Genomic DNA, 24,271 nt, shown 5'->3' with positions numbered 1-24,271 from the left:
AATAAAATGTACCAGTTTCCACAAAAATATGAAGCAGAACAACTGTTTTCAATATTAATAATAATATTTGTTTCTTGAGCAGCAAATCAGCATATTAGAATGATTTCTGAAGCATCATGTGACACTGTAGACTGGAGTAATGATGCTGAAAATTCAGCTCTGATCACTGGAATACATTTAATTTTTTCAATATATTGGCATATAACAATTGTTTAAATTTTTTATAATATTTCACAATATTACTGGTTTCACTGTATATTTCTGATCAAATAAATGTAGCCTTGGCCAGTATAAGAGACTTAATTGAAAAACATCTTACCAAGCCCGAACTTTTGAACAATGGTGTAATAATTATTAAAGAAGACATGCATTCACACTAATTTGAAAAACACTTTTTTGGCACTAGCATTCGGCGGAGCAGAAACAGAGAAGCTGCTTGCTGCGATTGTGTTATGCTGCATCTCTTGTGTACTGGACATCAACTTCCTGATTTATGAAATAGAGGATATGAAGTCAAATTCATCTCACCACAAACAAATCATAAACACTACAGCAAGATAAGAGAAGGAAATATACAAAGAGTGTGTTTTCAATTCTGAATTAGTAATAACTACGCAAACGCTGTAGCTGTTTGTCTTCAGTTGTTCTCGCTGTAGTGTCTATCTGTGATTTGAAATAAAGGAGAGGAGGTCTTTACTTTCTCCATAAGCACTGCGGCTCCACTGTTGTCTCGGAGCGGCCCACGGACGCGATAAAGGCAAACGGCCAGGCCAACAGCATCATGAACGCCGCTATAAAGAGCCGGATGGGGAACACCGTCACGGTCATCAAACCAATCTGCAGAGAAAATGACACACACACACAAACCTTTTAAAGGAACCATTTCTAAACAGCAGAGAAATGGGTCACGTTGCCTGTTAAAGGCTCACAGCGGTCAGATCTTCATATAACAGAGTTGATTTTTATAGAAGCCCATTTCCAACACAAATTATACGAGTGAAAACATAATTATGACATAGCCTACTAAGTTATAATTATGACAAACTCAAAATTATGAAATCACATCAAAACTATGGCATACTAAATCAATTACGAGTAAAAAAAAAAAAAAAATTGTGATTGTCAATTTCAAGTTTTTAATTTCAGTTTCAACTTTAAGTAATTTCAACTTAAAAGTAAAAATTATGACATACTTGATAATTCCTTTTCATCTTTTGTAAATCATAAATGTGACAAGTATGTTTTTGTAATGTGGTGGAAAAGGGCTTCAATACATTATACTATGAAAACATGAAAGTTTCAGAGCTCAAAACTGTTCAGAGTGAAACGAGAGCATACTGACAAACATGTCTCAAGTACTTGGTTAGTTACCACCAGAATAGGGATTAGGGTTGCAAAGGGGCGGAAAATTTCCGGTAAATTTCCGGAAAGTTTCCAGTAAATTTCCATGGGAAGTTAAGCTGGGGAATTTTGGAAATATTCATTACCACGGCAACCGCTTGCGCGTCCACTCTGAAAGTAACTGTACACATAAGAGACAGATAGATACATTATTTAAGGTTATTTCTATTCGTTAGAATATTGATATATGAACTTGTTGTCAAGTAAGCCCCGTTGCGAGCATGTGCGTCTCTCTAAACTTTCAGTGTGCTGCACTGCTCTAGTTGACTTCTGCACCTTCCCCCCCGAAAATATCACGTTAATTTTGAAAACGTAATAATTTTTGCGGATCCTCTTGGTCATTCTTCATGTTTCTTTGACAAATATCAGTGTCTCAGTCTCACGCACGCTGCACGTGAGTTAACCACGCCTACTTATTTACATGTTGCGGTATACACGGAATAAAAAAAATCTGTTACGGTTGACATTTTCTTCCATGGTAACGATATATACCGTCATACCGCCCAGCCCTACTTATGTGGTAAATAAAGTTATGCTAGCTTATTTAGCATCTAACTTTTCAGCTTGCTATCTACTAGATGAATACATTTGTATGTGATATTTGCAATTTAAACATTTAATAAATATATTTCCCCATAATATCATCAAAACTTACTTCACTTTGTTTAGTCCACAGGCTCAAATGTGTGCCTTCAATAGTCTTGTGCTTTGGGCTTCTGTACATGTGATGGAGGCATGCAAAGTGCCAGCAGGGGGTGTGGTCTCAATAGCCATGCAGTAAGCAGTGAGCTATGTGCATGTGATTGAGGAATGGCATGGATATTCAAGTGTATTTGAATGGCATCTGTTTGTTTTAGTCAAGATTATGCTAAAATATACTTTCCTCAACTGTATTTAAGTTCCCTATGAAGAGCCAACCCTCAACTTTGAAAATTCCCAGTTTATTCCCGTTTATTCCCATAAATTCCTGTTAATTCCCTTAAATTCCCATTAATTCCCATGGAAAGTTTCCATCTTTGAAAATTCCCAGAATTTTGCAACCCTAATAGGGATGTTCATTTTTTTATTTTTTTATAACCAACAACCAATGCTTGTTAACCGATCATTAACCACTGACCGACAAGATTATGTTAAATTAGATTCTTTTTTTTTTTTTTTTTTTTACTTCATTTAATAGGGACAAAGCATGTTAATGAACATTAGAATAAAATACAAAATGTAAACAAGCCGGATTATAGCAACATTGCTAATTTACATCCGCAGTCCCTAGGCAGATACACACAAGAACAGATACTTAGCAATACACACACACACACACACAACACCAACAAAGAGACAGATACCCCAAACACATTATTCAAATTCTAAGTATAATGTTTACACAACTGATTCGTCATAAGCCACTTTTTCAGATGATATTTAAAAGTGTTATAAGTAGAACATTGCATTATTGACTGCAGTAAACTATTCCAATATTTACTCCCTATTACAGATAACACTTTTGTCAAAAAGATGTTCGCCTATATGGCACCTCACAATCCCTTCTAATGATAGACCTAGTACCAATACCAAATCTGTCCTCTGTTTTATAAATTCATTTAATGGGGGTGGAACAAGCCCATGCCAGACCTTATAAATAAAACAAGCATATTTAAAGTTTTTAAAAATGTTAATTCTCAATAATAATATAAAACTATATATATATATATATATATTTTTTTTTTTTATCCAACACTTTTATCACCTTCTTATACAGCAATTATATTAACTTAAAAGTTGTCACCTATGAATGACCAACTATTAAAACAATACTCAATATGTGAAAAAATAATTGAATGTAAATACAACCTGGCAGCACCGACTGTCAAAAAATGGCCTAATGTACTTAAAATTCTTTAAATAAAATTTTACAATATGAGACAACTTTTTCATGTGACTTTTGAAATTAATTAAATTAAAATAGAATGGATACATGTCAGTGACCAATTAAAAATACCACCATTTGTTTTCCAGAGGTTTTGATACGTGTGCAAATAGCAGCATAAACAACAGAAAATTAGGATTCATCGCCACATCACGGAACTGCAGCACTTCTGTGTGCTAAAAAAAGAAAAGAAAATATATATTTAAAAGTAAATAACATGCTAAATATATTTAACAGATTAACCAAACGGAAGAAAAAAAAAACAGTTCGACAAGTAGTAGTTATGGTTCAATTTTGTGATGCACGACAAAATTAAGTTACCGGAAAGGAAATCGAGACTGCAGAAAGCTGCATCCTGTTGTTTGCTTTCTTCTTTATTTTACAAAAAAAAACGCAATATTTTATTTTAATTGTGTGTACGCAAATAAAATGTAACTTTACAGTTTCTAATGATGTCTTACTCTTAACTGTATGACCATAAATGACAGAGTATTTTAAGTTGTTTCCACTGTAATAAGGAAACTATTCAAGTCAAGTCAAGTCAAGTCACTTTCATTTATATAGCGCTTTTAACAACATAGATTGTTTCAAAGCGGTTTTACAGTGATAACAGGACATTAAAGTAACAAAGATTGTTTTGGCTTTACAGCAGCTCTAGGATAAAGTTATTGTCCAGCTAAAGTTAGTTTTGATTGATTCACTTCCCGCAAGGATTCGAGTGATCATGCAGACGCCTCATGCGCACGCACACAAACACACACACACACACACACACACACACACACACACACACACACACACACACACACAAAATCAGTTCTAGTATTGCTAACATGACATTGCCGCCAGTTCATTATCAAAATAAAATAGTGAACCAACCATATAAAAAGTTACACTGCTCAATTTAAATAGTCCGTAGTAAAATCTGTGCCGTTCAGCGTGAGCACCAGCCCACCGTGGTGTTGTGCCAAGCACATTTTTATGCACGTGAAAGATGATGTTTTACGTGGAAATTGAAATGCAAGAGAAGTACAAAGCCTAGTTTACATAATTAATAATTTAGCATAGATACATCGCAAATATGGAAACATTTGAATTCGTGTTGAATGAGAAAGGTAAGCTACTTGAGCCCAACACCAGTTTTTGATTCAGTTTCAATGGCTACTGTCAACTGTTTGATTACCAACATTCTTTAAAATTTCTTCTTATGTGTTCAACAGAAGAAAGAAACTCATACAGGTTTGGAACAACTTGAGGGTGAGTAAATGATGACATAATTTTCATTTTTGGATGAACTATCTTCAAAGTAGGCTACTTTTAAAGCAATACATCGATAGTATTAGTCAGTCAAAATTGTTACTGTCAGTTAGCGGTTAATTATGAGCATCCCTTCATCACACCAGTTCAAGACAAGAGCACACGTGAGGTATGGCAAGCAAGACAACGCATTGACCAAGCACTCACGACTGCGTTCACACACATATTTCAAGTATGTTTCTGGCCTACAGTTCATAGTGAGGATGGAAAATAATCATTATCAAATTTGCTTTGATATCTTGACATAAGAGGTATTTGTACCATTAAAACATCCTACAAGTTTCATAGTTTAAGACATCCTCCTCATTATAAACAAAGCATTTATTTAATCAAGCTCCAAAAACGACTTGTTTGGATATTGTGGGATTTGTGACGTCATTTAGGGGTGTGCGATATTAACAAAAAAAAATTATATCATGGTATTTCGCAACAGTGACAGCAATTACCTTTTCCAACAAGTTTAAATAGATTTTCACCCTTTATGGGCATTTTTACCTTTATAAAAGCAATTTTAACCTAATTAAATGCATCATCTTCTGTGTCAAATTCTTACATTTAATCAATCAATTCAGTTAGAATAAAAAGACACAATAGGGCTGTTACCAATCAAATGAAATCTGTATCAACAAAATGAATCTTTGTAATGCAGAGGAAATAGAAGCTGCATTTGGATGCATTAACACAGACTGTTTAATGCAGCTCAGAGGTGGCATGAATGCATTTAACCTGCAGTTATAAATGCATCAATAATGAAAATAAACTTTAAATGTGGAATTAAAACTGCCAGAAGGTGACAGCAAGTCACTGTTAAGGAGTCATTGAGTTTCAACTGATTCATTCAAATCGCTGATTCATCCAGGAACGAAGCATTTGACTGACCGCATACTTCCCTACTATATAGTAGGCAAAAAGCAGTAGGTGAACGAATAGTATGTCTGAATCCTTAGTATTCATAAAACCGTAGGCGAGAAATACCTGGGTGTTGTACCATTTCTAGCAAGATTTGAACGTGCCTATGCTAATGTTGCATCCGAATATGCCTACTTACCTACTAGTAAGAGAAAACAGTACGTGAAAAGAGTAGTATGTCCGAGACAAGAAATTCGTAAAACAGTAGGTGAGAAATTCCTGGATGGGCTTACTGATTCCACCCAGATTCTGAAGTGCTCATCAATGGATACTTTTCTATCCCAGCCTTCCCAGGAGGCCACAGGAGAGGATACGTCATAATCGAACATGGATGAGAACAGCGATGCTGCTGGTGTTTTCAAATGCGAGTATTAAAAACCAAAAACAGTTCCTTGTGCTAAAAATCGCATTTGTTGAACTACTGTAGAGTAAACTGTCGAATTGTCGAAGGTGTTAAGACGCTGGATAGTGTAGTATATTTGTGATTTTGCTGTAAAAACACGTTTTTATTATGTATAGCTAAGAGGGGAGCTCCAGTAAGCACATGTACATCTTAAAGACACTTACTAAAATGTCTGTTTAACATCTGACAGGAACATCTTCGATTAAGTATTACAGATGAGCACATCACAAGATGAAATGGACATCTGAGTGAGTGATGTATGTATGTGTACTATTATGAACTAGAATTCACTGTTGTCAACACCATTTACATTACATGAATGCAAGTAATGTAAATAAACAAATCTACATAAAATAGCTAAACATAAGTTATCTATTTGATTTGTCCATTAGTACTGTTGATAAACTGAGGAATTTGTGTTGGATAAAAAGTGAGTTAACACATCAGCAACTACCTCAGCATTTAAATTGAGCACATAAATCACAGAGGTAACATGAATGAATCTTGTTAGGATGTTACAGGGACAGATCCGGACAGATCCGGCTAATGAAGCGAAATGCTGCCATCAAAGGCTTTGAGTGAGTATACTACAGAAATCTTAAGTTGTAGTTTATTTTAATTATTGTAATTTCAAACAAGAGTTATTACAGCACTTTTATGATTCTTGATTTCTAAGCATTCGCTGCATTTTCTGTTCATACAATGTCCGACTTTCAGAAGCTTCAAAAGCATCCTCAAACAATGCAATGAAGCTTCTGGAAGTCAGGCTCCATTGACTGATATTGTATGAACAGAAAGCCTTTTGTGTTCAGAAAAAAAAACACAGGGATTGAACAGCGTCAAGGTGAGTAAATAATGACTGAATTGACATGTTTGGGTCAACTAACCCTTTAAGCCCCCCAAATAGAAATTGTATGAATGTATGTTTTTCTATTATAGTAGTACCTTGAAGAAATAAACTTTAAGAAACAATCAGCTTTATTGAGTGTTTGAACCCGAGACACTTTCAAAAGAGGATTTACAAAAATCACATTTACATTTATGCATTTGGCAGATGCTTTTAACCAAAGCGACTTACAGTTGACTTATTACAGGGACAATCCCCCAGGAGCAACCTGGAGTTGCTTACCTTGCTCAAGGACACACTGGTGGTGTGGTCTGGGGGCATCCTCCCACAGAAGGACATTTTTGTGAATTTAACAATGAAGCACTCTGGTGCACTCTGACAAGAAAATAAAGGGAAGAGACAACATTTGCTTCAAGTAAAAAACAAAACAAAAAAAGCACAATATTAATACCACTTAAAACTTTTTGGAACACCAGTCACAACTTGATGGTCAAACTGTTTATTTCTTCTGTCTTTCCAGCAGAGGCAGCATTTTGCATACCCTGCTTTGTAAAAAAAAAAAAAACATTTGCAAAATGTTTTAAAATTGATAATCCGAGTATAATATGGTTCAACGGTTCATCCTCAGCTTAACAACAGGGTGGTAAAAGTTCGATGAGGTAACGTTAGGAAAAATGTATGACGACAAACTTGACTTATTAACACAGTGGTTCTCCAACTTTTTTCGTCGCGCCCCCCTTTAAACCTTTAAAAAAATCTAGTATAAAATAAAAATCTAGCTGCAGTATCCTTGTGGCACGCCCCACACTTTGTGAACCACTGTACTAACAGACTAAACTTGATCTGACTAACTGATATTACTGGAGCAAATAGTTACCAAATGTTAATTTAAAAGCATTACATTGTTGGGAGCAAACGTACCTCAGAACTGTTTAAGTACTGTGAAAAGTTTCTCCATGGAAAAGACGACGAAGGCCGTATCTTGATTCTGATCGGTCAAAAGACGCGAGGTGCTACATCCAAGATGATTGCGACAGCACAAGAAACGTTTATGGTCTCACTCCAGTCTGTGAGCTTGCAATTTCTCCCCGACCAGATGCTGAAAAAACTCATCGGATCTACACAAATCACATAAAAGGCATATTTTGATTCAAAACGGTGAATTTCACAGAAAAGCGACTCGTTTGCAGGTATTATCATAAGAAGAACGGCATCTACGCTAATATTAGTCTCTCCGTTTATCCCGAGGTTTACCGTAATCTGCCGGATCCGGGCCGTATCCAGATCAGATGAATGGCCTGCGCCTAAGTGTCAACTCAGCAGAGACCGTGTCAACTAGACTATCCCCTGCAAAGGCCTCCTCGGCCTCCTCCCCTTTCCTTTCCCTCTGTACAGATAAAAACGTTATCAAAATTATTCCCGTTCACATGGATCCGCGGAAACAACTAAAAACGCTGTATTATGCAGGACAGACAAGTAATTTGACGATGTCACTTTGTAAAGAAAGACTACGCGCCCGCGCTCATACGCATTCAAACGCGGATACATATAGACTAGACGCAGTGTTTCCGCTATATTCTGCCATGGTGGTCCGCCACACCAAAAATCATCCTGCCACGGCTGCAGCTTGTCAGTGAGGGGCTGTTTACACCTGGCCATTTCATGTGTTTTCTCAGATCGGATAGCTATCCGATTTATCAAAACAAATCCATTTACACCTGTTCACACAAATGTGTTTTTGAAAAAGGGATATAAATCCGATCTTCAATTCCCGCGCTATATGCATATTTAATGGAGTGCACGCCACCGAAAGCAACAGATGAGCTGCATTTTATTGATCATCAGCTAAAATGTCTAAATCAAAGACCGCAATAAGAGAGAGCAGCCCTGTACAGCCCTGTAAGGTCATTTCGGTTCTTTACTTTTAATGAAGATAATTGTGCGTTAAGCGTCTGCGACTTACTTTCACTTTGATTTGCGACGTTTGCACGTTGGCTTGATGAATAAGATGCTCAGCTGCGCCGATGCGTGTTGCAGTAGCGTCGTCATATCTGGCTATAACATGACATATAGCCTATAACACGCTCTCACATGTTTATTTTTTTGCATTTTTGGGAGAAGTAAAATTTACATATGTGGTTTCAACAACCAGATGCATTTACACTTGTCCAGTTTCGTCTGGAATGCGGCCCAGACCACCTCCTGAAGTGGTTTGAGCGATCGGATTCAGATCCATCTCAAATGCGTTTCGGAGGGCATTTACACCTGGTCTTTTCACGATAGGATAGCTATCCGATCACAGAAAATGCATGAAGTGGCCAGGTGTAAACTGCCCCTGAGGTCCGATATTGTGCATACTATAGTGTTACGTTAAGCCCCACTAAAGGCATAAAGAAACATTGTAAAGCACCATAAAGTTTTCATGCACTATATTACAAGACTTCTAAAGTCATTCGATATCATAATGTGAGGTAAAAATGAATATTTAAGTCGTTAAGTTAAAGTTAATGGAAACTCATCTCTCCTCAGTCATTCTCCATTCAGCATCAGTTCGGTTACGACAGTAACACGATGACACTCTCTCCAAGATCAATGTTCCCATTATTATACTTTATTTGTAGATAAAGGTCTATGGTTTGCATAAAATGACTTTATCTTGCTGGAGTTTATTGCGCTTTCTAAATCATATTCCTTTCTCCCGGGTGTCTGTTAGATTACAGCACTGGAGTAGAGAGCACTATGAATTGTTCTTCATGCGCACTGTAACTGAAATTTAAAACTGTTCAAAGAAAAGGCTCAATAAACTGTTGCATAGATATAACACACTAATGGTGCATTCAAGTCGTCTCGTAAAGATCGTATTTACGAGTTGAGCGCACATGAACGCCACCACAATGTCGTAAATACGAGTGGGAAGCTCAGGATTTTCTTTAAGCCCCGATCTTTACGAGTTGGGGGCGTGTCAGTGAGAAACATGGCGGAATACCACAATACTTAAGGTATTTAGCAGTGAGGGCTGTCACTTTACGTTCGAAAATCGATTGCACAATTGATCGGACCAACAAGTTTCAAAAACGAAAATAGGGAATCGATTTTAACAGCCTTCTCTCGGAGCGCGTCCAGGTCGTCATGATACGCACATCACACAGCAAATGCAGCCTCTGACAAACACACATAACAGCAAATTATACTTCTGCATAATGTGTCTCTTTTTACTACAAAAATGTGAATTCTGCCGGTATTCAGACAGTCTCATGCATACAGAGACAGATTCGGGCAACGGTCTACAATCACCTACATAGGCGAAATTTGTTTGACATTTCTAATCGTAAACACAGCCATGTTGAATCCTGCAGTGACGTTTTTCATTGATGTTATGGCAGTCCACTCTACTTATTGTTTGTCGAGAATGTTGCTCTCCTGTTTGTCATTGTGCACGAAACTTCACGCCAATAAATCATGCGAAATATTGCTGACTTGTGCGCGTCTCAAGCACCATCTTTTCGTCCTAATGCATGTTAGTTGTCCTTGGATTTGCCTTTATTTGGCGTTTAAAATGGAAACGTCTTTAGACATGGAAAATCTATTTTACAATCGATTCAGTGAACAATTATGTCTCAAAAATCAAACAGGATTTTTTCACAAAAGTGACAGCCCTAGTGATATTGCTAGACTTTTCGAATTAAGCTAATTGCCTGCACAGAATATGATGGTATTATAATATAACAATGTAATATGTAACGATAAAGCTTGCAGTGGCTTCATAAATTAATTAAAAACATAAAACACCAAAGCACACCTGATGCACATTTCTTTGTTCTTTATTTTCTAGAACTAGAGTTTAAAGGAGAACTCGGCAACTCTAGCGAACTCTAGTCACTTCTTCGCTGATTTTCCCTTTTGTTGTCGCATGTTTTCCCCACAAGCTCCCCCTACAGCTGTGGGGGGGCGTATATTTCACAACACGGTCGTACAAACTCACTTGCGGCGGCCTCCTCCCCCTCTCTACCGCTCATGTGCGTTTGTTTTGATCGGAGGAAGCCAACTGTATCGTGTGGAGCTATGTCTACCGAGGTGGGTAATCTGGTAATACATCATACATGCGTGTTTGTTTATGTCGAATTGCCGTAAAGCAATTCGTGTTTCGCGCTCGTTCTCATTCTCGTTCTCGCTTCTCACGAGACTTCCAATTTCTATCTTGCCGGGACGGTAGTCCCCAAGTTGCAAGGTTGGTTTTCCACCTGGGAACGCTGGGGGGAGCGGGGAAAGTCACCAATATCACCAGAACATGTTGTTTAACCATCCAAATGATTTCTAGACAGTTTTATTAAGTAAAAAAAGTTGCCAAGTTCTGCTTTAAGAAACTTGCTCTATTTTTGTGTAATTAATTAAGAAAAAGTACACCTGATCTTACTCCGACGATAGTGACTTGAACGCACATGGCGTCATAAACACGACTTCCCACTCGTAAGTACGAACTTCCCAGGAGGACTTGAACGCAATTATATCTCTTCGCTTTGTGCTTTGAACTTTTCAATGCGAAGCGCTGCACACTGTGACTTGTGTGGGCCCAAGGGCCTCCCATGGGCCTGCCACCGCAGCTGGAAAAAATCCTAGAGGAAACACTGAAACGCGTAATGTGCACGCCATCACAGTTTTCACAGATTCATGTTTTTGAAATTTACATGGAGATGATAATGGTATCTTTTTCAAAACTTGTTTTCAAAAACTTGCACTTTGAACCCTATTTCAAAGTTTGCATTCTCAGACCACCAAAACGCTGTTGTCGTGTAAATGAACGGCCAGCCACGTTTCTAGCATCTGTAAAACCGCATTCTTCCATCTTAAAAATATATCCAAATTACGACATATGCTTTCAATGAAAAATGCGGAACAGTTAGGCCTAGTTCATGCATTCATGACCTCAAGGCTAGATTATTGTAATGCTCTTATGGGTGGTTGCCCTGCACGCATAAAAAACAAACTACAGCTGGTCCAAAACGCAGCAGCTCGGGTTCTTACCAGAACCAGGAAGTATGACCATATTAGCCCGGTTCTGTCAACACTGCATTGGCTCCCTATTAAACATTATAATTTTAAAATATTGCTGATTTCTTACAAGGCACTAAATGGTTTATCTCCGCAGTACTTGAGCGAGCTCTTAACGCATTATAGTCCTTCACGTCTATTGCAATCTCAAAACTCTGGCCAGTTGATAATACCTAGAATATCAAAATCGACTATTTAGCACCTTTTCCTATTTAGCACCTAAACTCTGGAACAGTCTTCCTAACATTGTCTAGGAAGCAGACACACTCTGTCAGTTTAAATCTAGACTAAAAACACATCTCTTTAACCTGGCATACACATAGAAAATTATACATTCCTATTATTCAAATCAGTTAAATGATTATTAGGCTGCATAGATCAGGTCAGCCGGAACCAGGAACACTTCCTATAACACCCGATGTACTCGTTACATCATAAGAGGAATGGCATCTATGCTAATAGTGTGGAATAAATTTTATATGTTCTATATGTTTGCTTTTTCTTATATTCCTAGAAACATAGAAACATGATGACTTGACAAAAAAAATTGTGTATGACTAAATGTATGACCGAGACAGAGGGTCTCTATTCAAGGGTAGAATATGATAAACAAGTCTAAACAATGTGTTAGTTATGGCTGAGACATATCTTCATTTAGCCTCGAGAAATAACCTTGGGGGAGCCAGGACTATAAAGAAGGAAGGATGCCCTCCTCTCGTTGTCACACCCAGCAGCCACTTTGTTTGACTGTATGATTGCTGACCTTTCCTTGCAAGGGAATAAATAATCTTTAAAGACAATTGTTACATGTTTGTCTCTTACTCAGTAATAGAAAATTGTTTGCCACCACTAGGGCTGTAATCAACCAAAGAAAATCTTGGTCGACTGAAGTCCTGAAATTTTCGACTAAAAATCGACAAAAAACGTTAAATTAATTAGCTGCGTACTGTGAGCAGTACTTGGTAGCCTTGTTGTCCGCCTAAATAAATTATAAATAACCAAAAAACTAGTAGGCTATTTGCAGTATATTAAATCGTTTTTGACCTAATTATTTTGCACTGAAATGAGTCTGACACACGAGTCTGTAGGCTCTGACAGCGTTGCATCACGTGCACCTGCGCAATATCATAGCCTATGATTTCCGAAAATAGTACCATGTTGTCAACTAGTGATATCATCACAAGAACTTTTGAGGAAAATGCAACATAATTTAGACAATTGTTTTTGTCATATGTATTATAATAACTGACAGACACTATCATTTCAGCCGCTCTGTGTAGCCGCTCTGTGGAGCTCAGCTTGACGGCTGAGACACGAATAGACTATTAACTTTTAAAAAAATACTGCCGATGTTTTGTGGACATGGTAGAAGAGGACTGACTGACTGACTATGAATTAAACGCTCTCACAATTAAATAAATAATATTCAGCAAACCTTCTAGTAGCCTACTATCTTCAATCTGTCTCTCTTCTCCAGTGGGTTGGGCTAATCCAAAAGAAGTGAAAACAAGGGGGGTGTTCTGAAGACAGACTGTTACCTGTGAAACAGGGGTTGCTCTGAAAACACATCCATAAGCAATTAGCCCTAGTGCTTTCCACCTGATGAAATGAACGCGGCAAAAAAAAATCGACCAATCAGAATTTTGGTCGAGCCAGAACGTATCGACCAAATAATCGACTGGGAGATTACAGCCCTAGCCACCACATTAGTCTTTCTGCTTATTCCAAAATTTACTGTATTCAGCTGGATTAGGGATGGCGAAAACTAAACATTTTCTTGACCGACCAGTCGACCACCGAGCCTCATTAGCCGGTTGAAACCGGTTAACCGATTAGTTTAAAATATGCTACGCTATTTGAAATAACAGCCATTTCGAGCCGCGCCTGCAATTTCGCAACTTTGTCGCATCTCTCTGCCACTCTGCCTCCCGCTCACACACAGCCGCCCTTCCACTCACGTCACTTTTTTAAATCCCCTACAGTGTGAAACATGAGTCCCGCAAACGCGGCGCCGAGGAGCTTGTATGTAATCGGATGACAAATAGCTCCTTAGTTTCTAAATGGTTTTGGTACAAGGTGATCATGTTGAAAATAAAGGCGTTTGTCTAGCGTTAGAAGCTCATTTGAAACATTGCCGCGGCTCATTTCAGAAAATGACAGCTCGGAAGAGACGCCGATTTAGTTTGAGGTAGTGCTAACAATAATAAAGAAAGATGATGATCATCATCACCTTACATCATAGATGATGTGCTACTACTGTGTCATTCTTGTGTCTTGTGTCATTCTTTTTGGTGATATGGTTCCACACACTACTTTTCTTTGCACGCTTCATCCTGTCGTCTGCCCTGGCTCTAACCTCGAGTGTTTTAGCCTGTAGACTTTACTTTTCGCAAACCTTGTGAGCGCGCGAACCCAAAAGCTGTGACCTCGCGCCAAATGTTTTTATTGGTTTATTAAGTACAAACAGGCGAGTTATGAAAAATTGAGTGTGAGGGATTTGTTCACTTCACACAAAAAGATCTTGGAATGAGATGGCTAACTGTAGTAGCGTTTAGTCCACTGTCTATAATAGCCTAATTTAGAGATCAATTTTTTTTTTACCGACAACCGACAACTTTGATCGGTTAACGTTGATACGGTCAACCATCGGTCAAACGGTCATCGGTTAACATCCCTAAGCTGGATCCAGGCCGTATCCAGAGCAGATGGAGGACCTGCGCCTAGACACGACCAACGCATCCCTGAAGAGTCAGCAGAGGTTGTCAACTAGACTCTCCCCTGTGAAGGCCTCATCGACACGACAGTAATCGGCACTGATCCTCAACAAACCCGTCTCCATACCCGCGTGACTCCGATATTCAACCAGATGGAACTGGAAATATTCTGTTTGATCCAATCCAATCTGACTTCTGACCTTTAAAGCTGCCTGAATCATAATCATACACACTTCGTTCATTGGCCAGAGGAGAACTGGCCCCCGACTGAGCCTGGTTTCTCCAAAGGTTTTTTTCTCCATTCTGCTGTCGCCTTTTTCACCTTTGTTGCCATTGGCATGGCTTGCTTAGTTGGGGACATTAAATTTAACATTTAATTTAATATTCAACAATATTATTGGTCTGCCTGCATTGACACCATTATATGAGAACTGAACTGAGCTGGACGATGACTGTTTACTCCAGAGCGGCTATATATATATATATATATATATATATATATATATATATATATATATATATATATATACACATGAACTAAATTAATAACTTTTTTACAACAAAAATGAAAGTGGCCCCTAAGTTAATTATTACAATGATTATTACAATGGAAATGAACCAATCAAAAACTTACTTAAACTGGAAAGGACTTTCTTCTAGAACTGCTGTACAGCCAAAATAATCTCTGTTCAATTAATTTCCTATTATCACTGTAAAGCTGCTTTGAAAAAATCTGTTTTGGTGACTTGACACTCCCAAGAATACTTAATTTATTAAACGTTTTATTACCTGTCAATTCAATCTATTAAAGTCCCCCTGTAGTCAATAATTGTATACGTTAAAACTCATCTTTGATCACCAATATGACATTTAAATGTTTTTTCCTGTGTAAATGTTTTCTTCATGCCTTAAAATAGCTTGAATGTAACTCCACCCCCTTGCTTCATTTAGTATACGCAATACATTCAAATGCAAATTAGTCTCCGCCTCCAATCACACAAGCTCTGATCCACTCAATCAACTTTACTGTAGTAAACGCTGCACAAAGGCAAGTGGAAATACTGGTTTAATTCAGCCATATATGTTTGAAACAGAAACTGATTCAGAAGAAGAAGTGGAAGAGTGAATTATACAGGGTCATCTACAAGTTGATGTATCAGAATGGTAATGCCTTTTATGTATTGCTCTATACAATGTCAGACACATAACGGTAATTAATATGATTAGCCTTTTGCTTGACTAAGTTATCAAACAGCTAATAATGTGTTGCTAATGTTAGGCTTGTAGCATCTGGACGAAATCACGATGACTTATTCATTCTAAGCTTCAGAAAGCTTTTAACCTATTGGACTCATTCATGTAAATCACAGTCCTAGCACCAATGAGTCTGGATCAAATTGCTCCATTGACACGTTAGTGTCATGGTAGAGATAAAACAGAAACATCTCCAAGCTCCTTCGTGAGCTTCAAAAAGATGGTAATCACCTCAACTCCCTTCTCACGGAAAGCAAGGAGTCCAGGTGGCATGGAGAGACCTCTCAGAGACGCCCCAATACACATACACAAACATTCTTTGCATTTAACTCAGAATACAAGTCATTCCAAAATGTATATGATATATTCCTGTGTGTATGTATGTTTCCCACCTCATATTAGCCAGTTATGACTTTCTAGTTGTGTTAGTTGAACTTATTAGTTGTGCTTATATTCAAGAATGAGAATGTATCTCTACTTTTGTATCTTCCAGACATGTCTATCTTGGTATTAAAACTCTCGGTTTGCCTTAGCTAAATATATATAGTAGGTTACAATAAAATGTATTATTTTACCATCCTTTGGAGTAGAAATGACAAATTCTGACACCATCATAAACCATGCAAATTAGGCTGTCAGAAAGAGACAAAGAAACTCTCTCCTGCTCAAAGTTTTCTGAGTGTTATTGGTCAGTTCACCCAAAAAAGGTGTGGACTAAGCTTTCCTTAAAAGGACGATGACGGCGGCTCATCATCTCTCTCCGAGTTTTGTTTTGTGTCTTACCTCTGCCTATAGCCTATCTGTATATTTATAATTGATTATAATTCGCTGTAGTTAATTATCTATATATAGAGATACAAATACATGGGCTATGTATTCCCTTTTTGGGTGATTTAAAATGTGTAGGTAATAATTGATCATAACCAGTATGCTTAATTATTAGAATACATTTTTTTATCGCGAGATTAACGTTCTTTTTGGCCATGCTGTCGCGACAACTAGTAACGTTAGAAAAATTACAACACCACACCGGATCTAGCTAGACCGGACACAAAACAACAGGCACGCCGCACACACTTGTTTGGGCTCGCGAGCCGGCCGAAGAGTAGAAGGCTAACGTTACGGTTTGAGTGGATGGCGAGCGCGAGACGCCGGAATGGATGCCAATAAGATTCTGAATGGAAAGTTTACTTTTAAAAAGTTGCCAAATGGTTCCATTGACAAGACCAAAGTGATCTGTGTGTTTTGTCGTTGTGAACTGAGCTATCATCGCAGCACGGCCAGTCTGAAACACCACTTGATGGCCAAATACCACTTATTTGCTTGAGAATGTTAGTGTGAAATTGAACACTACAGTATGCCAATGTTGTTTTCAATAAAAAAAAAAACATTTGCACAAAGCAAGCCGATCCACTTTTCCATGTTGATAAGAGCATTAAAATGAGAGAAAAAGAAGAATGGGCCAAAAATAAATCAAGGGACATTTAGAATCAGGGATGGAAATTAGCACCCGCCACCAGCCAAATGCGGGTGATTTTGTGTTGTGGCGGGTAAACTCGCTTCACCTACCGGCCACCGTGGCGGGTAAATAAAAATATACTGTTTCACACAGACGGTGGACACTTTTAGAGGACATAAGTGTACGCTGAAATAAAGTCTTTCACCTCAGAAAAATGGACTTTCTTGTCCTGTCACGTCAGCCGTTATCCTGTTCTCGTAGCGAACACTCTTCAATTGCACGCGCAAATGTGGCGGCGCGCGCTGTGTATCGCCTCACTGTATATAAAGTGCAAAATAAACTACGAGCATGCAACGCCGTTAAGTTGTAAATTACACAAAATAAAAGTAATGCAGGGATGATTTTCATACTATTCACTAGGAGCAGTTTCCATGGTTCATTAACAGTTATTGTTAATATTGTGTATTCACCATGGTAACTGTCGTTTCCATATTAACCCCAAAATGCCACTTTATTTTTCTTTGTGTTATTTTTTATATTTTTAAATGACTCTAGTGGCTCATACCAACATTGTAAACAAAAACTAGTTTGAGACTGCTATTTAATAGCTTTCGCATAGGCAGTTACACATTGTCGGTAAAAAAAAAAGAAAGTGGCTGGTAAAAACATTGAGTGGCTGGTAGATTTTGAAATCCACCAGCCACAGTGGCCGGTGGACAAAAAAGTTAATTTCCATCCCTGTTTAGAATAGATAAAAATGTACGATTAATTGCGAGTTAACTATGACATTAATGCGATTAATCGCAATTAATTATTTTAATCGTTTGACAGTATATTATTAATTATATATTCCCTTTATTAGAGCTAATTCGCTACAGGCTATACAAATCCTGTTCCCGTTGGCCATCTCAAAGTCAGACAGCGAATTCAAACTGTGTTTTTGAGACTGTCTTTGGTTCACTGGACAAAATACTCAGCAATGGCGTATTAAAAACACCACATAGACAAAAACCACATTAAAAATATATATATTTTCACCACAGTGGGTCTTTTAAATGTTCCTGGCAGCAACAGTGTGCTAATTTGTTATGGGGGTGGGGGGACATTTATAGCTTTTTTAAATGTTAACGTAATTTAACACTGATTTGATCTGAATCAGTTGATTTAACTGACTAAAACATTTGCAAGCGTTACTAATGTATTTTCCACAGAGAAGGCTGTTGGCAAATTGTGTGCTTGACACCAGGGAACCATAATATTTGCTATGGTTGATATATTTAGTTTAAATCTATACCTCCTGTCTGGAAGCAGGTTAGATGCCAAGACAAGACAGAGACATTAAGACATCTTACAGATCTCCCATGAGGAGGTGTGACATGGGACGCATTCAACAGATTACAACACAAATAAATAAAAGCTTTATTCTGCCCTCAATCCTAAAGTGACCAGGCTGATCCGCCGCCTTATCAAACAGAAACACGTCTTATCAGCGGAGGGGTATTATGGGATATCTCCAGTCAATATTTATCTTGCTCTTATCAGCACTCAGCTGCATTTGCACACTGATAGCTTTCAAAGTGACCAATTAACAACACTAGTGCTGTGAGCGCTGGAAGATATTAATGGTTTCCAATGAGCCGCTTTATTTGAGTTGATCACAGACCAACAGGCTGCCAAATCCCATATCAGTGAGTAGAAGCGTGGGATGAGTGTGCGCTAAAAATACATGGCGAGAGCTCAGGAATCAAAGATTTTGCTGATTCCACCAGCTTCATGCTGGAAGCAAAAACAAAACAGCCGTGTCCAGCCGTGAGCTCCTTCGTGATGTCATTTACTCACCTTACAACATTACTCGTATTTGTTTTTCTGTAGATCACAAAAGGAGAGCCTTTGAGGAATCGAAAAACTCAAGCTGAACATTACAGCAGTATAACACTGATTAATGTAGTTGTTGAACACCAGAGCTCGACGGTGTGAGCATTTCACATTTGCAACTAAAAGTAGATTTGACCTAAGCATAAGCATATTGTGTCAAGCTTTTTGGAGCATAAGAAACAACATTTATGGGACAGTTCATATCAGACTGTATTGCCGATCTAATGTTATTGAAATGTGAGATTGGCAGTGAGATTTTGGTATTTCCCTATTCAAGTACATTGGCAGATGCTTTTATCCAAAGAGACTAGGGCTGGGCGATATGTCATTTTTTATTATTATTGAGAACCATCTTAAAAAAATATTGCAATATCCAATTATGTCGTCATCCCGAGCCCTGCCCCCGCCAGAGACAACACTGCCGACATACACCGTAAACACACATCATGTTGAGTTTGGCTGCACTTTATCTAATTGATAGCCTGTGATTCAGTTAGAATAATTGAATTATTGAAATGTTAAAGGTTTAGCTTAAACTAAAATAAAACATAACTTTGCTGTTATGTTAGTGTTGCTAATATTTTCACACTGCTCTTATAAAATTTGTGTTTGGAATGAATTTCGTTTTATGAATACAATTGAACAGAACTTAATTTTAAGTTCATGGTGAAGGTGGACATTCTGGTGGTGATTGTTGATGTTAAATAGCGATGTGTCTTAAGATCCGGTGTTTCTCTTTCTTTTTTGGTTTATCACACACATATTTCATGATGATAATGGTTTAATTTCCTTAATTATAATGTTTATAAACACTGTTTTTAAACTTGTATTCAAGCTATAATATATTTGTTACTTGTCTAAAATCAGGGATTAAAATCGAATTGGTTTGTTCTGCATGAGCAAAAAGGTTTTACTCATTCAAGAGCAGCGAGTGATTTCTTTGTCTTTTGTTGTTTGATTAAAGGTGAACTAAGTAACTTTTTTTACCTTAACTGAACAGCTTCGGAGTCATTGGAATGGTTATATTACTTATTTCGGGTTGAATGGTGGTCGTTTCGCACCCCCCTGGTGCCCCTGAGCGGAAAATGCGCACTTGCAACTTTGGGGCGGCGGGCCACCGGCCGCCGCGTCAGGAAGTATCGCGTGATATCAGGTCTCGCGATGCAAACAATTGCTTTACGGCCAAAAGAAATCTGCTAAAATGCTGTCATTATTGCGCTCCCTCACGCTGTTCGAACCCGAATGAAGAAGACGTTTTAAAGAATGTCCCATCTGCTTTGATGTCGTTGATCTACTAGCCTCTGGTGTCTGAGAATCGCCAACGAGTTTTTTCAACAGTGTTGTCAAATATCTATTCCGAAGCTGTGGGGGGAGCTCTAGAGAGAAACCTGCGAGCAAAAAGCGAGAATACAGCGAAGAAATCCCGAAGTTACTGAATGCAGCTTTAAGATTAAAACAGACAGCAGCAGGAATATTAGGCTAATGTCACTAAGAAAATGCACGGATCCCGTGACGGTTTTGTCCACGTTTGTTCCAAACCTGTATTCATTTCTTTCTTGTGAACACAAAAGAAGATATTTCGAAGAATGTGGCTAACCAGACAGCTAGCTGTTCCCCATAGGAAAATATACTACGGACGTACTAAGGGACCAGCAACTGTTTAGATACCCAGATTAGGGTTGGGCGGTATTACGGTAATATCGGATACCGCGGGATCTTAAAATAGCACCGGTATCAGTTTCAATACCGTCATTACCGGCACTTATATAGCCTATAATATATATAATTTATTTATTGCCTAAAAAATGCTTATGTGTGGTTGCAGTTTGGCAATATTTCTGGTTCCAACCGAATATGAAGGGAGAGGCGGTAAATACTGACGAGGCAATTTGTAAATTGTGCAATAAAAAGGTGACCGGTAAACACCTCTAACGTTGCATCTCCGAAACAACCGCCCACTCACTGCTGCCAGGATACATAAGCGCATTAAGTTTCGTATTTGTTAAAATATTATAATGTTATTTTTGTTATGTTATATATTATCTTTGTTGATTATGAAAAGTGAACAGCACAAATAAGATGGGATGCATCGGGAGTCAGACGATTTGACCATTTCAATAAATTTAGTTTTGTAAAAGGCCTCTTTAAAACGAATTTCGTTTTGTATAAATTGTATCTAAATTTTTATAAAATTTTCATCATCCAATATGCCTGGATTTAATATAATCATGACATGATGGGCATGCCGCTGTCACTTGCATTGAAATCTCATAAAAAAGGCTATGCCTCAAAGACATGACAAATAAATAAAGCTTGAAATTTCTTTAAACGAAAGAATTAAAAACGAAAGAAATAGGCAACTCACTGATTAGGCTAAGTAATCCATGATGTGCATTTCTCTCGTTCATACAGAGATGCGATCGTTAATTTCATTAAACGAAACAATTCAAAACGAAAAGAAATATAGTCTGATTAATCAATGGTGTGCATTTCTCTCTATAGCGTTCACTACAGAGATGGCGAGCGTCAATTTCTTTAAACGAAACAATTCAAAACGAAAGAAATTGGCTACTCACTGATTAGGCTAAGTAATCCACGATGTGCATTTCTCTCTAGGCGCGTTCATGCGGAGATGGCGATCGTCAATTTCTTTAAACGAAATAATTCAAAACGAAAGAAATAGGCTACTCACTGATTAGGCTAAGTAATCCACGATGTGCATTTCTCTCTAGGCGCGTTCATACGGAGATGCGATCGTCAATTTCAGTAAACGAAACCATTCAAAACGAAAATAAATAGACTAGCCTACTCTCTGTAATCCATGATGTGCATTTCTCTAGCGTTCACTACGGAGATGCCGATCGTCAATTTCTTTAAACGAAACAATTCAAAACGAAAAGAAAAAGGCCACTCTCTGATTGTGTAATGATGTGCATTTCTCTCTATATGTTCGTTCACTACAGAGATGGCGATCGTCAACTTCCATCTTTGCAGAAAAGTTTTATTAATAAAAATCAATGGACACGCGTCACCGGATTGCACTTCTTGCTTGTTGCACGCACACAGATATGTTGAATAATGGTGGGCTCGGGCTCATAATAACAGTTAATGCCGTCGGCCTGACTCAGACACAACGTGCAGGGGTTGGGCTTGATTTTTTTGTTGTTGTTTTTTTGCCCGATCTGGCATTCAGTTTCTGAACGGTATAGGCACAAGCCAACAGTTTGGTGACGCCGTCTGAGTCCATTATGTCATAATTTTTAATTAGTCACGGTAATACCGTATACCCCGGTAAAATAGGGAGGCGGTTTGACGGTTTCAAAATTCGAATACCGCCCAAGCCTAACCCAGATTCATCAAAATAACTTATTTCAACAGACAAAATTTTAGTTTTATACATTTTGTGGCATCTTCATTTTTAGTTAAAAGTGTTCCGTGACACAATATGCACTTCATACATTTCAGTGTTCACTGTTCAGTGAATTCAGTCAAATAGCTTTGCTAATAAATTGGAATGGACGTTTTTATTTTTCTGCCGAGTTATCAATATAATGTGTTACATATACCAGAATACCTCAGCTGGTACACAGCAAGTTGTTTTTTCAGCTCTATTATCTTTTACTTTTTTTTTTTTTTTTTTTTTTTTTAAATCACAATATGTATCATATCACAATATATCGTGATCTATCATATCGTGACACATGTATCACGATATGTATCGAATCGTGAGGCCCTTGCTGATACCCAGCCCTAGTAGACACGATTAACCAGAAGAAATTTGTCAACCTGAGATTTTGGACTATCATCTTGATTGCGGTTACGTTCACCTGACGTTGCGCGGTCACGAAAGCTTATCGTTTGCAAGTGTTTTTAAGCATGGCTGTTTAAAAACAGGTGCTTTTAAACCATTAACGTGCAATTAGCAGCGAAAGAGAACACATTTCAGTCTATGCACGCGCTCTCTAATCGGGGTGGTCCAATTGATCGGCGGTCTCTGTAAAGGCCGATCTCATGCTGATGACGCATACAGATGCGCGTCTGCAGTGAGTTATGGCATCACATGCAGCGGCACCGTCTCCACGTCTTTAATAAGAACAAATGTATATTTATTTTACACAGAAAAGACTACTAATGCTAGAAGTTTTTCAGGTAGGTCTATTTCATTTGTTTATTTGTTCTATTGTAGTTTGCTTTCTTTGCTCTTTCTTTATCACCGTTCACTTGTCTTCAGTAAGCTTGAGAGTTTTTTTTTTTAAGCTAGTATTACTTTTTTAAATGATATTGAAAATGGAGATAAGAATGATGAAATTTCAATGCTAGCAACAATTTTGATATCATAAAAACCTTAAAGCAAAAATAACTATATCGTAATATATTGATTTAATATGTATCAAATTTAACTGAAATATAAAAATCTTACTGTATCGATCGGCTTATGCTCAAGCCGTTAATGACTTGAAGATGAAGGCATTTGCATTTTCCCCTTAAAGAAATCCTTATTAAAAGTACCATATGGTGGTATAATAATGGATATTTTGGAAAAATATATTTGTCTTTTTTTTTCCTTACAATGAAACTCCAATATTGTTTGGACCCAATCTTTGTTGTGTCCAACAGAATAAAGAAGTTTACAAGGGTTAGGAACAACATCAGGACAGTGTGAGTAAATGATGACAGTGAATGTCATTTTTGGGGTGAACTGCCCCTTTAAAAGACACATCCTAGGCTGACCACTGCTTTATTAGTTGTATTGAAGTGAAGACTCATTCTGTATCATCTGAAACCCATGAGTCATTTCCTCCACACAACGTCTCACGGTGCTGTGAGTGTTTCCTCCTGCTCTGTTCACGCTCATCACTCAGTGAGTCTGTCAAACCTGTCAAGCATGCAGGTGACACCATGTGCTGAAGCCACCTCAAACTGAGATAGATCCACATATCGACATGAAGAACCATCTGGTGTCCCTGTGGAATCAACCACCTGGAGCAGAAAACCAAAAAGACAGTGGAAACTAGACCTGCACGATTAATCATTAAAATATTGCGATCTTGATTCAAACACACTTGCAATCTTATTCCTAAATGACATCTCTCTCGCTCTCTCTCGCTCTCTCGCTCTC

The 24,271-nt window shown here is 37.9% G+C and overlaps 1 protein-coding gene across 1 annotated transcript in view; it reads right to left on the bottom strand.

Moving 5' to 3' along the window:
* LOC311276068 (lysophosphatidylcholine acyltransferase 1) overlaps nt 1-24,271 on the bottom strand; it is a 52,920-nt gene that overhangs the window by 20,128 nt on the left and 8,521 nt on the right. Inside the window, exon 2 of the mRNA XM_084385535.1 lies at nt 698-837. Within this exon, the coding sequence (XP_084241661.1) occupies nt 698-837 (140 nt within the window). The remainder of the gene's footprint in view (nt 1-697; nt 838-24,271) is intronic.

This window comes from Rutilus rutilus (assembly GCF_951802725.1).
Source record: "Rutilus rutilus genome assembly, chromosome: 17".
Lineage (NCBI taxonomy): Eukaryota > Metazoa > Chordata > Actinopteri > Cypriniformes > Leuciscidae > Rutilus > Rutilus rutilus.
Note: the sequence above shows the minus strand (reverse complement) of the source record. Positions and strands in the feature narration are given on the sequence as shown.